Source organism: Mobula hypostoma, chromosome 4, assembly GCF_963921235.1.
Source record: "Mobula hypostoma chromosome 4, sMobHyp1.1, whole genome shotgun sequence".
NCBI lineage: Eukaryota > Metazoa > Chordata > Chondrichthyes > Myliobatiformes > Myliobatidae > Mobula > Mobula hypostoma.
The window spans coordinates 139,626,086-139,641,389 of record NC_086100.1 but is presented as its reverse complement, the minus strand read 5'-3'; the positions used below and the strand labels follow the sequence as shown (position 1 = coordinate 139,641,389).

Below are 15,304 nucleotides of genomic sequence, written 5' to 3'. Positions count from 1 at the left end.
TCCTTACACACACAAACATTGCCCTGTCATTCTGCTGTTGAGAGTGTGCTTCATTGTCTTCTCTGGTATATTGTCATAATTAACCCACTGTTTTTCCTCTGCATTGCTACGTACATTCAGAGTCGAAAACACCAGTTTAATTTCATTCTTTTTGTACAAACCCCATTTCCAGAAAAGTTGGGATATTTTCCAAAATGCAATAAAAACAAAAGTCTGTGATATGTTAATTCATGTGAACCTTTATTTAACTGACAAAAGTACAAAGAAAAGACTTTCAATAGTTTTACTGACCAACTTAATTGTATTTTGTAAATATACACAAATTTAGAATTTGACGGCTGCAACACACTCAACAAAAGTTGGGACAGAGGCATGTTTACCATTGTGTTATATCACCTTTCCTTTTAATAACACTTTTTAATCATTTTGGAACTGAGGGTACTAACTTTAGTAGATTTGCAATTGGAAATTTTGTCCATTCTTGCTTGATATAAGACTTCAGCTGCTCAACAGTCCGTGGTCTCCGTTGTCTGATTCTCCTCTTCATGATGCGCCATATATTTTCAATAGGAGATAGATCTGGACTGACAGTAGGCCAGTCAAGCACACGCACTCTGTGTCTACAAAGCCACGCTGTTGTAGCCCGTGCAGAATGTGGTCTGGCATTGTCCTGCTGAAATAAGCATGGACGTCCCGGGAAGCGACGTCACCTTGATGGCAACATATGTCTCTCTAAAATCCTAATGTACGCCTCAGAGTCAATGGTACCTTCACATACGTGCAACTCACCCATGTCGTGGACACTGATGCACCCCCATGCCATCACAGATGCTGGCTTTTGCACCTTTCGCTGATAACAATCTGGATGGTCGTTTTCATCTTTGGCACGGAGAACTCGATGCCCGTTTTTTCCCAAAACAAGCTGAAATGTAGACTCGTCTGACCACAGCACACGGTTCCACAGTCTTTCGGTCCATCTGAGATGAGCTTGGGCCCAGAGAACTCGCCGGCGTTTCTGCATAGAGTTGATGTATGGCTTCCTCCTTGCGTAATATTGTTTCAAGTTGCATTTCTGGATGCAGCGACAGACTGTGTTGAGTGACAATGGTTTTCCGAAGTACTCCCAAGTCCAGGTAGCTATATTTGTCACAGTAGCATGACGGTTTCTTAGGCAGTGCCGCCTGAGGGCTCAAAGATCACACGCATTCAGCAGCGGTTTCCGACCTTGCCCTTTGCACACTGAGATGTCTCTGAATTCTCTGAATCTTTTCACAATATTATGTACTGTAGATGTTGAAAGACCTAAATTCTCTGCAATCTTGCGTTGAGAAATGTTCTTTTTGAACTGACTAACAATTCTCTCACAAATTTTGGCACAAAGGGGTGAGCCACAACCCATCCTTGCTTGCAAAGATTGAGCCTTTGATGGACGCTACTTTTATACCCAGTCATGATACCTCACCTGCTACCAATTAGCCTGCTTAATGTGGAGTCTTCCAAATCAGTGTTACTTGAATATTCTGTGCACTTTTCAATCTTATCTTAACTGTCCCAACTTTTGTTGAGTGTGTTGCAGCCATCAAATTCTAAATTTGTGTATATTTACAAAATACAATTAAGTTGGTCAGTAAAACTATTGTCAGTTAAATAAAGGTTCACGTGAATTAACATATCACATATTTTTGTTTTTATTGCGTTTTGGAAAATATCCCAACTTTTCTGGAAATCGGGTTTGTACTTAAACTGTAATTGTGTACTTGTTGAGCTTTGTGCTATTTCACGCTGTTGTTTCTTTGCAGCCCCGTGGCGTCTGCTGGGTCCTAAACCGAGCTGATGTGCTTGGGTTGGTTTATGGTGCCTTTCCTGCCGTATACAGTGGAATATTCCATGTCTTTAGTCATGGGGATGTGTATATGTTGTTTTTATACTGCGTTTAATGTAGATACTTCTGTTTATTTTGTATTGTGATTGTAACTAGAGTTTGAGGTGCATCATATTCTAATTCATGTATAGTCTTTTAAATTTCTTGGTAATCAGTATGAGAGAGAGATGGGGGCTGCCAGGAGTTCATGCTGGACAAGAATAAGAACAGAGCTATTAATTGTGTTTACATGTAGCTTTTTAATAAAATACTGGCTTTTTTCTTTTCACTAATTTTTGTCAATCTGATTTTTCACACACCTAGCAAATACCCTTGCGTTAAAGTGCTAACCGACTCCAGCCATTTTTCGTTTTTTGGTCATGACCCATGTTTCTATCACATACCAAGTCTCCTTAAACTCTTGATTAAATAGAGCCACTGTTGTGTCTTTATATGGCTTCAATATGTTGGACCCAGGATAAATCTTCAGAGATGTTGACACCCAAGACTTGAAACTGCTCACTGTTTCCACTGCTGATCCCTCAATGAGGACTGGTGTGTGTTCTCTTAATGTCCCTTCCTCAAGTCCATAATCAGTTCCTTAATCTTAGTGACTTTGAAGGCAAGGTTATTGTACGACAACACTCAGCCAGCTGATCCATTTCATTCCAGTGTTCCTCCTTGCCACCATCTGAAATTCTGCCAACAGTAGTTGTGTCATCAGCAAATTTATAGGTGGCATTTTAGCTGTCCCTAGCCAGAGTAGTGGGTGTAGAGAGAGTAGACAAATGGGCTAAGAACGCATCATGCATCCTTGAGGCATGCTGTTGTCTATTGTCAGCGAGGAGGAGATGTTATTTTCGATCTGGACTGGCTGGTCTCCTGGTGATGAAGTCATGAATCCAGTTGCAGAGGGAGGTACAGAAGCCCAGGTTTTGGAGCTTGTTGATTAGAACTATGAGTACATTTGTGTTGAACACTGAGCTGTTATCAGTAAACAGTAGCCTGACATGGGGTATTGCTATTGCCCAGGTGAACCAAGGCTGAGTGGAGAGCCAGTGAGATTGCATCCTCTGTAGACCTATTGTGGTGATGGGCAAATTGCGATGGGTCCAGGTCTTTGCTTAGGCAGAAGTTAATTCTAGCCATGACTAATCTCTTAAAGAACTGTATCACAGTAGGTTTGCGTGCAACTGGTCGAAAGTGATTGAGGCAACTCCCCTGCTCTTCTTAGGCACTGGTATGATTGTCGCCCTTTTGAAGCAGATGAGAACCTCCAGCTGCAGCAGTGAGAGATTGAAGATGTCTGTGAGCACTTCTGCCAGTAGTTTGCCACAAATTTTCACTGCCTTGTCAGGTGCACAATCAGGGCCTGACTCTTTGCGAGGGTTTATTCTCTTGAAAAAATGTTCTGATACCGGTTCCAAGACAGAGATCATAGGGTGCCCAAATGCTGCAGGGAGTTGCGGAGATGTTTTATTCTCACTTTCTAAATGTGCATGAAATGTGTTTAGCTTATCTTGGAGTAAAGCATCACAGCCATTCATGATGTTAGGTGTCGCCTTGTTGGAAGTATTGGCCTGCAAACCCTGCCAGAGCTGATGTGCATATGATTCCATCTCTAACTTGAATTGGTATTGATTTTCGCTTTTAAAGTTGCCTTCCGTAAGTCCTACCTGGACTTCTTGTATAGTTCTGGATCACCGATCCTGAATGTCAGGCAAAGGATTACAATTGACGAGGAAGCAGTTTGTGTTAGTTTAATTTTTGCGTATTTGATTTGTAGAAAATTCTCTTTATTCCACTTTGGATGTCTGCAGGATTTTTGGCTGATTTTGGAGAAGCTAAGACCACTGTGGTTAAGTGGTACTAGTTGTTGCCAGTGTATCTCGGTAATCATTTAATGAGAATAAAAACAACAGGAATTCTGCAGATGCTGGAAATTCAAGCAACATACATCAAAGTTGCTGGTGAACGCAGCAGGCCAAGCAGCATCTATAGGAAGAGGCGCAGTCGACGTTTCAGGCCGAGACCCTTCGTCAGGGTCTCGGCCTGAAACGTCGACTGCGCCTCTTCCTATAGATGCTGCTTGGCCTGCTGCGTTCACCAGCAACTTTGATTTAATGAGAATAAGCGTAAGGGAACAAAAAATGACACTCTTGGACCAGATCAGTTAGGCAAGTGGGTCAGAAATTGGCATGAGGGAGAGGAGGTGGGAGTTGGGGAGATATGTGAGGATTTAAAAAAAATAAGAGCAATGTGCTGGAGGAAATCAGCAGGTCAAGCAGCACCAAATGAGGGAAATGGGCAATCCATGTGATAGGTCTTGACCTGAAACGCTGACTGTCAATTTGCTTTCATTGATGCTGCTTGACATACTTACAGACGTGTGTAGTTTCCTCAGTGCTGTGTGTGTTGCTCCAGCTTCTAGCATCTCTGGTTTCTTGATTGAGTTGTTGTAGTGTGCTTTATCTTCTGTTCATATAAATTTTCAAAGTAGTTTCTGGGTTGTATTCCATAAACTGGCATAACTCTTTGGGTTCTTATTACAGTAATACATAATGATAAATCATTAAAGAAAAGACATTTATGCTGCAGATTAGGACATGCCTTCTATATATTTCAGTATTTGTATCACAAGATTTCAAAAGGTGTTCCTCAAGAATTCTTCATAAGCAATACTGTAAATGTATGTGCAACAGGAGTGACGGCTCTGAATATGTGCAATACATTTAAAATCTGAGGAATTTCAGCTACATCATTCCTAGTATGATTGGCAGATTCTGCAGAAAATACGCTTTAGTGAAATCTGTAGATCAGAAAGAATTTCCAACTGATTAGAGGAATACCTCACTAAATTCTGGACGTTACCATAAGACCATGAGATATAGGAGCAGAAGTAGGCTATTTGGCCCATCAAGTCTGCTCCGCCATTCAATCATGGGCTGAATCTGTTCAGGCCTTTTAACATGCAGAATATTTCTATGAGATTCCCTCCCCCCCCGCCCCCCCAAATTCTCCTGAACTCCAGGGAATACAGCACAAGAGCTGCCAGACGTTCTTCATATGGTAACCCTTTCATACCTGGAATCATTCTCATGAATCTTCTCTGAAGCCTCTCCAATGTCAGTATAATTTTTCTAAACTAAAAAGCCCAAAACTGCACACAATACTCCAAGTGTGGTCTCACGAGTCCCTTATAGAGCCTTAACACATCCCTGCTCTTATATTCTGTACCTCTAGAAATGAATGCTAATGTTGCATTCGTCTTCTTCACAACCGACTCAACCTGGAGATTAACCTTTAGGGTTTCTTGCACAAGTGCTCCCAAGTCCCTTTGCATCTCTGCATTTTGAATTCTCTCCCCATCTAAATAATAGTCTGCCCATTTATTTCTTCCACCAAAGTGCATGACCATACACTTCCCAACATTGTATTTCATTTGCCACTTCTTTGCCCATTCCCCTAAACTACCTAAGTCTCTCTGCAGGCTCTCTGTTTCCTCAACACTACCCACTCCTCCACCTATCTTTGTATCATCGGCAAATTTAGCCACAAATCCCTTAATACTGTAACCAAGTCATTGACATACATTGTAAAGAGCAGCGGTCCCAACACTGATCCCTGTGAAACTCCACTGGTAGCCAGCAGCCAGCCAGAATAGGATCCCTTTATTCCCACTCTCTTTTTTTCTGCTGACCAGCCAGTGCTCTACCCATGCTAGTAACTCCCCTGTAATTCCATGGGCTCTTATCTTGCTAAGCAGCCTCATGTGCGGCACCTTGTCAAAAACCCTTCTGAAAATCCAAGTACACCACGTCTACTACATCTCTTTTGTCTACTCTACTTGTAATTTCCTCAAAGAATTGCAGTAGGTTAGTCGAGCAGGATTTTCCCTTCAGGAAGCCATGCTGGCTTTGGCCTATCTTGTCATGTGCCTCCAGGAACTCTGTAATCTCATCCCTAACAATCGGTTCCAGCAACTTCCCAACCACTGATGTCAGGCTAACAGGTCTATAGTTTCTTTTCTGTTGCCTCCCACTCTTCTTAAATAGCGGAGTATCATTTGCAATTTTCCAAGTCATCCGGTACATTGTGAGAATCTATCGATTCTTGAAAGATCATGATTAATGCCACCGCAATCTCTCCAGCTACTTCCTTTAGAACCCGATGGTGCATTCCATCAGGTCCAGGAGATTTATCCACCCTCAGACCATTAAGCTTCCTGAGCACCTTCTCAATCGTAATTTTCACTGCACAAACTTCGTTTCTCTGACACTCTTGAATGTCCGGTATACTCCACTGTGAAGACTGATGCAAAATACGCATTCAGTTCCTCTGCCACCTCTGCATCTCTCATTACAATATCTCCAGCATCATTTTGTATTGGTCCTATATCTACCTTTGACTCTCTTTTACCCTTTATATACTTATAAAAGCTTTTGTTATCTTCAGTATATTACGAACTGATAAAAGAAATTAAACATGTTGACAATTTGCACATAAATCTTAAACTATTATTAGACTATTGTCAGTTGTAAATGAATTTCACTCTCTGCAGATCTCAGATCCACAATGAACTTGGAGGAAAGATTCTCTGGTAATGCTCCCCAATTCTTTCTCCGCTACATTGACGACTGCATTGGTGCTACTTTGTGCACTGATGTTGAGCTCGTCAATTTCATCAACTTGACCCTAGCTTCCACCCTGCTCTTATATTTATTTGGTCCATTTCTAACATCTCTCCTCTTTTTCAGTCTCTTTTGTTCTGTCTCTGGAGATGAACTCTCCACCCATATCTTTTATAAACCTACTTATTCCCTGGGCTATCTTGACTACACCTCTTCCCATCCTGTCTCCTGTAAAAACAAAAAAAATGCTATTCCCTTTTCTCAGTTCCTTCGTCTTCACTGTATTTGTTCCCAGGAATAGGATTTCCCTTCCTGCACTATTGATGCTGCCCTCACCTGCATATCCTCCATGTCCTGGACATCCACCATCACCCCATCTTCCTGCTGCTTTAACAGGGATGGAGTTCCTCTTGTCCTCACCTACCACCCAATGAACCTCTGTATCCAACACATAATTCTCCACAAACTTCTGCCATCTTCAATGGGATCCTACCATCAAACATTCTTTATCTCTTTCCGCTTTTTGCAGGGATCACTCCCTCCGTGATTCTCTTGTCTATTTGTCCTTCCCCACTAATCTCCCTCCTGGCACATATCCCTGTAAGTGACAGAAATGCTACACTTTGCCTATTCACCTCTATTCAGGCCCCAAGTAGTCCTTCCAGGTAAGGCAGCACTTACTGCAAATCTGTTGGTCATCTACTGTATCCAGTAGCCTTGATGTGTTCTCCTCTACATTGGTGAGAAATAATGTAAATTTGGCGACCACTTTGTCAAACCCCTCTGCTCCTTCCATAAAAAGTGGAATTTCACGGTGGCCAATCATTTTAGTTCCTACCCTATTCCAGTTCTGACATATCAGTCCGTGGCCTCCTCTTCTACCACAATGAGGCCACTCTCAGGATGGAGGAGCAACACCTCATATTCTGTCTAGGTAACCTCCAACTCAATGGCATAAACATTGATTTCTCCGTCTGGTAATTTTTCCCCTTTCCCATGCTCTTCTAATAGTTCCCCACTTTGGCCTCTTACCCCTTCACCTGCCTAGCATCCTCCCCAGTGCCCCTCCTATCCTTTTTCCCATGGTGACCTCTCCTATAAGATTACTCCTTCAACCCTTTGCCTTTTCCACCTGTCAGCGCTCACTTCTTAGTTCATCCTGTCCCCCAACACCTGGCTTCATTTATCACCTATGTCCTTATGTCCTCCTTCCTTCAACTTTTTATTTTGGCATCTTCCCCCTTTCTTTCCAGTCCTGATGGAAGGGTCTTGGCCCAACACGTCAACTCTTTATTCATTTCCATAGCTGCTGCCTGATCCTGAGTTCCTCCAGAATTTTGTGTGTGTGCACTTCTTCTATGGCATTGTTAAAAGTAGACCCTCAGCATGCAGTTATGATATCATCAAAATGTTTGAGCAGCTAGTGATACGAAAGAATTCTCAGAGACGAGACTCTAGAAAGCAAAAAACACAGTATTTTTAATTACCCCACACACACACAATGCTGGAGGAACTCAGCAGGCCAGGCAGCATCTATGAAAAAAGAGTGCAGTCAACATTTCAGGCTGAGACTATTCAGCAAAACTATTTTTAATTAGTTTTTAAAACAGTAGTTAATGAAGACTAGACATAACACTTGGTTAATTTATACATTTAAATGTTACAATTATTATTGATTTTTGACAGCCGTATTTTTAAAATAGTGGATTCTGGTTAATTGGGACACATTAGGACCAGTACACTTAGCCTAATTAAGCGGCTGCTCCAATTAGCCAAAGATTCATAGAAGTAGTTAAAGGTATTTTTAAAAAAGAGGCAAGCTACAAGTTTAACTGAGTAACAAGTGATGTATTTAAATGAAATACAGAGCAAATTGGAACACTGTTGGTACTATAAAACTATTTTAGTTCCTAATAGTTATTGGAGGAATTTATGCAATATATCCTGCCACGTTCTTTTGATTGTAAGTGAATGAAATTTGTGCGGACTGCTAGTGCAGCTGGTAGACGGTCTTTATACAATGCTTTCGATGATTGCGTCCTCCAAATCTTCATTTTCATCATAACATTAAAGATGATGGTAGATACCTTCAAACTCTTCATAGTTTCTAACTTTTGAAGTAGTGAAGCTGTTTCACTCAACCATTTCTGGCATTTCTAAGTCTGAAGACTTAAAACTACAGTGAGCAAAACAGCTCTGAATGGTTTTAGTGCTTGTTTCTCACTGACTGTCAATGACCAAAGTCACTGCTATTTGAACACAAACACACACAACTGACACTATTTAAAAGCTGTTCACTTTAAGCACGGTGTAATGTCTAACTGCCATAGTTCAAATGACTGATGGTAATAGTTGGTCCCAAATAAGCAGCTGCTCCAATTAAATAAGGCCCAATTAACTGGAATCCACTGTATTTATGTGTGGGGAAAATTTGTTTTCCATGGCCAGATAGTATGTTAATAATGAAGGCTTAGCATATTCTAAAATTCACTTGTACCTTCCATTTTAAAATATAAGTTTTATTGTGGGTATAGTTTCTAAGCAACTTTTTTGATTTCCTTTGATAGAATCATTGTACAGCATGAAAACAGACCTCAGTAATTCCAGTGTTTTTCTAAACCAGGGGTTCCCAACCTTTTTTATGCCAAGGACTAATACCACTTAGGCAGGGGTCCGTGGACCCCAGGTTGGGAACTCCCAATCTAGACATTCTTTAGAGGCGTCACTGACCTCGTTTCAACCACTTTCAGGCAGAAGAATGACTTGCTGAAGTGTTCTGAATCAGTGTAGCAACATTTATGCACTCTAAAGGTACTTTGTTGTCATAATCACAAAATCTGAGGCAGTGATTTGAAACCAATTTAAATTGTTTTGCATTTGGAGATGAATTTTCAAGTTTTTTTTTAAATTTGCTTGGGCATTTTATGCTATTTTGCCTTTTTTGTGACATTGTATAATTGGCAGAAGGAATTGTTAGTGCATACTAGTTGCAAGTTATTGGGATCAAACAGGCTCAATGAATCAGTCTGTCTTTGTCTTATGTTGCATATTTATGAAAAAAAATCCTTTGTCAGGATCATGAGCATGTCTAGAGCAGCAGAACAAATCAAGGATAAAATTGGATAATGATCCATCATCTCAGAAGAAAGGATTACTGGTGGTGAATATAGGATTATAATGATCTTGAAGCAGAAAGCAATATTATTGCAGCTCAATAGAAAGTTAAGAATCTGGTATAAGCATAGCAGATCAAATATAACCTTTGCTAAATTATCGTATGATCCCATTTGGAATCAGCTGTGTGCATATGTACAGTAGCTTGCATTTTGACTTGGTAGTATAAATTCAAAAGTAGATCTCTGATATCAAACCTACTGAGCCAGGGTGGATTATAGGCAGAATGATAGTTTGAAAATAGAATTAAGGGTGGATATTTGTGAGTGAATAAGGTGGATTTGTAATGTTTTGAGAAAAATGTGTACAGGGTAAACATGACTAATAAACTAGATTTAGAGGCTAATATTCTGAATCAGAAAACTTCACATTAGCATGAGAGGTTCTTTTTAAAGGGGATTGAAAATGTATAGTTACAATAAACTTGAAACTTTGTTTTCAATTGAGAAGCAAGGTGTCGCTCTCATGTAATTACTTTACAGTTAATAGTTACATCATGTTTAAAACTTAACTTAAATAAAGTTCAAAATGGAACACTTAGTTTGTACATAATCAGCAATATACAGTACTGTATGTTAATTTTCAGGTGTACCTTGAGAGAGAGAGAGAGAGAGAACTGGTTACCAAAATCTCTTTTTAAACCCCTGCATAACTACTATTTCTACTGTTTTGGGTAGGCTGACCTTGTGGCTATGTTTTGTCAAAGATTTGAATCAATTTATCGAACTAGGTTTTGTGTTCTCTAATTAATTCTTCTCCCTTCTTCCATTACTCCTTTACAGAAATGTTATGAACACAAGCAGTATAGACATGGGTTGAAGTTCTGCAAACAAATTCTTAGCAATCCTAAATATGCAGAGCATGGAGGTAAGTTAGCTTTGCCACTGTTCCGCAAGTTATTAAACCTAAATTTAAAAAACACCTACTTAAAGTTATATGAAGTTAATTTTATGTAATTTGGTTATTGGTTTGTGATGCAGGGTTTTGGCTTTAATACTATCTCAATGCAATTGGGATAAAGTTTCTTCTCAGATTTCCTCCATCTCTAGGTTGATGTATATTTGTACCAAATTTCTATTTGAGATACAAATATAAGATCTCAAAATCTTGTACTTAATGTTTAACTGCATGTTTTGAAATAGAGGTAGATTGATGCAATACATGTTGCTATATTTTATTCTAATATGTTTCTCATTTGCAATTCCTAAAATCATAGAATCATGGCACAGGAGAAGAACACCCACCCAAATGTGTCTTTACTGGTTGTTTACCAGAGGAACTCATTTACAAATGGCCTTTTCTCCATAACTGTCTTCACTCTGTGTTTATCCAATTCTCTCCTTGAAGCAATTCTGTCTAGATCACTCATCTTTTTCTATACCTTCAAATTGCCCCTCAATCTTCTCTTCAAAGAAAATAATCCCAACCTCTTCTACCTATCTGGTAACTCTAGTTCCTCACCCTGTGAACTATTCTCATAAATCCTTTCTGGATCACTTGTAATGTTTTCATATTCTTCCTATAGAGCAGTGACCAGAACTGAACCAAAAGGCCAGACCATGTTTTATAAAGGTTCAGCATAACTTCACTGCTTTTGTATTATGACCACTAATAAAGCCCAGAATTATGTTTGATTTATTTACTGTTTTCAGCCTTCCCAGCTATTTTTGGTAATTTATACATGCATACTCCTTGCAGCTTTTGCTCCTACACCCCTTTCAGAAAAGATCCTTTATGTATAATGGCTCTTCTCATTAGTTGTACTATCTGTACTATGAATCACCTCTTGTTCCTCTACATTAAACTTGTATTATGCTGTAATTTATTGCTGTTATCTTTATATCTCACAGTACTGCCAAATTTTTGTTATTCACAAATTTAAAAGTTGGGTGGCTCAAATGATTTTTTAAATATACAATTGCTTTAATACAGATCACTTTCCCCTCAGTTTGATAAATAGCCATTCACCATGAATTCCTTGTTACTTAACCAACTTTTCTTGCTTTCTTAGCCTATTCTTAGCTGTTCTCTTTGTAGAAATCTGTGTGGCTATTATTGATTATTCAACAGTTTATCAGTAAGATAACGGCAAATATTTTTATGCATGAGTTTGATAAATGAGATGTCTAAGGGAACATCTTAATTTTGTGAATAGCTGCAGTGGATAGCATGAATGGGAGTTAAACTGGGATTTAAGCATGAGAGAATTTGGTGGATTAATTAGTTTGTAAAATTGATTTTACAATTAAAATTTGCTTAAATTCAAATTCAAAAGTAGAATTAACTTGTCCAATGAAAGGAAGTAAGCATTTTTAGGAAAAAAGGCATTAAAAGAGAAACTATTCCAGATCTTATTTGCTTGTTATGAAGAATAGACAATAGTTCCTTCTCGTGCCTTGTGGTGCATTGGGTGACTTTTTTTTTTGTGGCTGTTTCCTTAGCATTTGTCTGTTTTATACGAGGCTAAGTTGCTAGCTCGATGCTCAACCCAGCACAGATACAAGGGGCAGGCCAGATTCGAACCTGGGACCATTGGCCCTGAAGTCCACTGCTGTTGCCACTACGCCACCGATCAGCTAATAGAAGGATAGTCCTACAATAATGATAACACCCAGAAACTAAAGACAGTTCTTGTTGCCAATCTGTTTATATGACATAGAATAAAAATTACTCAATAGTACCAGACTATTTAAACCATTTAGTTGATGTTGCGCTTTCTTTCATTTGGGCAGTAGTCTTGTCGCTACATGATGTCCTCACCCCTAGGATTCCTGTTCCTTAATCTATACCTGATTTGGTCTTCAGGTGTTGACATGCATCTAGTATTGGAGTAGCAAATTACACAAATATAAATCCATTTGCTATTTTTTTTTTAAAATGTATTATTTCATCAACTTTTATTTGTTTTCTCTTGCCCTTGGTCCTTTATGCCCTCTTTCATTGAAAGTCCAACACTTTATTTCCTCAACATCCATCTGATAAAGTGGATTTCTGTAACAACCAGACATGTCAAGTGACAAGCATTGTAGAATTCAACAGTTATTCCAGTTTGAAAACACTACAGTGAATTTGAGATTGGTATATTTAACTGCATTAGCAAGATTAATTTTGTGAATCACAGGAGCCAAAATGGTCTCCCTATTTCTCCTAAATGCTCTCACTCCTTACACAGATTGTATGTGCAATGTATGTACCCTGTTCAAATCGATTTTATTCATAGGTGATCTTCAGACGGACTGACACCTATCCAAATATATGTAATTACTTTGGGCATTGTTGCATGAGGTCATGTCCAGTGTAGGTGGTTCAATCGATGAAGAAATCAGTGCCTCATGCAACACTGAATCAAATGGAGAAGTTTGAAAAATGACTGTCATTATGAAATTTGTAGTTTTATTTTCCTTGTCCATTTTGAGATCATATACTGACATACCCTTGACATGTAGTTACTCAAACTGCAAAATATTAGGCATTTTATTGGATTTTCATGAATTTGTAGTATGAAATATCGGATTCTGCAGTTCCTATGGATTCATCAGCTGTGTGAAGAGCTGCATGGACAACAGTTTGGTCTCCATATTGTACTGCCCTGGCTTTCATATTAAATGTTACAACTAGGACGCAACATCAGTGGTTGGCCGCAAGCAACCGAGCATCTATAGTATGGTTTGAAGTGAACAATTTCTTTCTGATGCTGCCTGAATATAAAAAAAAGTCTTGTTAAAATTAATATTCTAATTGTATTTTGAAAGTTTAACTGCTAATAAGGTTTGACCAGGTATTTTGCCTGCATTTTTGTTCCCTTGTTATTTCTGAGATAATAGTGATCTTCATGAGGAGGTGGATGATGGGTGAATAATTAATACATATGTTTTTGTTATTTAGCCATTGAGTTCCATGAGCCCAAATAACAAACTTCAGTTGTTGAGTAATTTATTTGTTCTGAGGAAAAATCCCTGAATCACAATTGATTAAACGAATGATAATATGTACTTCAATCTATGGTATAACTGTTTTATAAAGTTGAGAAAACATCGCCATATGTTCTGCATCTTTTCTAATTTTGCAGAGACTCTAGCAATGAAAGGTTTGACTCTAAACTGTTTGGGAAAGAAAGAAGAAGCTTATGAATATGTGCGACGAGGCCTTCGTAATGATCTGAAGAGTCATGTTTGTATCCTTTTTGAAATAAATTTGCTATTGATCAACATTTTTCTGGTTGCGCAGCAATGCTCAATCTGAGCCCCACATAGTGAAAATTTAGTGCTCTAATGCATTCAACTTTTACCACTTCCCAATTTTGACAGCTGTGTTACAAGGGGCACTTCTACATTGCTTGAAATTTTCCAGTACCAGACACAAGTGGGCTGATATTATTTCAGAGCAGCAGTGACCAAAAGATCTCGTGTCCTTTTCTGTCACAACATGCAAGTTTCTAAGTCAATTCATCTACTCAAAATATTCAGAAGATTAACATTAATATTTCTATACTTACAATAACAACGTTAATTATTTGGAAGAGGCTCGATGGATTGAGTAGCCTATTCCTGTGTTCTGGAGTTTGCATTGGCCGAGTAGAACAATTTACAGAAGCCGTTGAGGTCAGTAATTCTGAGAATTATATAATGGTGTAAATTCTCATAATGTTACTGATGCCCAAGTAACAACAAAACAATCATTCCTTTGTAAGGTGTTGAATGTTTTCTATTTGGTAACAAAGGAATTAGAAAAAGAATTGCTATAAGTTTGCACATTTTGTATGCTGTGAACTTTCGATATTCAATATATTCAGAGTTAAACCCAGTAACTTTTCAGTTATATGAAGGGAAAGTGGTACAAGGCAAATGAGCTGGTAGTTAGTTCCAAATTGTTGCTCACTGCATGCTGATATATTTGTAATAACTGTTGATGTATGTAAATCATTGTAACCTGGTTGCTTTTTGACAGTATAAATTGTTGAATTCAATCGAGATGATCAAATCTGTGAGAAGGCTGCTTGTGAGAATATTTGTCTTATTCAGTGTCTCACTTCAGTAATCGGATGCAATTTCATTGGTTCAGGTTGACTCCTTACAGTGCAGTCTACCACCACTCTGCTCAGTCTAGCAGAATTAGTCCTTACTCTTAATAATTTCTCCTTTAGCTCCTCCCACTTCCTCCAAAATAAAGGTGTAGCCATGGGCACCTGTGTGGGTCCTAGCTATGCCTGCTTTTCTGTTGGCTTTGTGGAATAATCTATGTTCCAAACCTATTCTGGTATCTGTCCTTCACTTTTCCTTTGCTACATTGACGACTGCATTGGCGCTGCTTCCTGCACGCATGCTGAGCTTGTTGATTTCATTAACTTTACCTCCAACTTTCACCCTGCCCTCAAGTTTACCTGGTCCATTTCCGACACCTCCCTTCCCTTTCTAGATCTTTCTGTCTCAAGCTGTCTCCAGAGATAATCTACCGATGTCTACTATAAGCCTCCTGACTCTCACAGCTATCTGGACTATTCCTCTTCTCACCCTGTCTCTTGCAAAAATGCCATCCCTTTCTCGCAATTCCTCCATCCTCGCCGCATCTGCTCTCAGGATGAGGCTTTTCATTCCAGGACGAAGGAGATGTCCTCCTTTTTTAAAGAAAGGGGCTTCCC

At 39.1% G+C, this 15,304-nt stretch overlaps 1 protein-coding gene across 2 annotated transcripts in view; it reads left to right on the top strand.

Moving 5' to 3' along the window:
- naa15a (N-alpha-acetyltransferase 15, NatA auxiliary subunit a) overlaps positions 1-15,304 on the top strand; it is a 69,685-nt gene that overhangs the window by 11,117 nt on the left and 43,264 nt on the right. The window contains exons 1-3 of one of the 2 annotated variants that reach the window (XM_063046641.1): positions 10,275-10,339; positions 10,449-10,533; positions 13,736-13,840. In XM_063046641.1, coding sequence (XP_062902711.1) covers positions 13,747-13,840 — 94 coding nt within the window. In that variant the 5' untranslated portion in view covers positions 10,275-10,339; positions 10,449-10,533; positions 13,736-13,746. Of the gene's footprint in view, positions 1-10,274; positions 10,340-10,448; positions 10,534-13,735; positions 13,841-15,304 lie in introns of those variants that run through there. The other variant, XM_063046639.1, reaches the window with a different exon arrangement.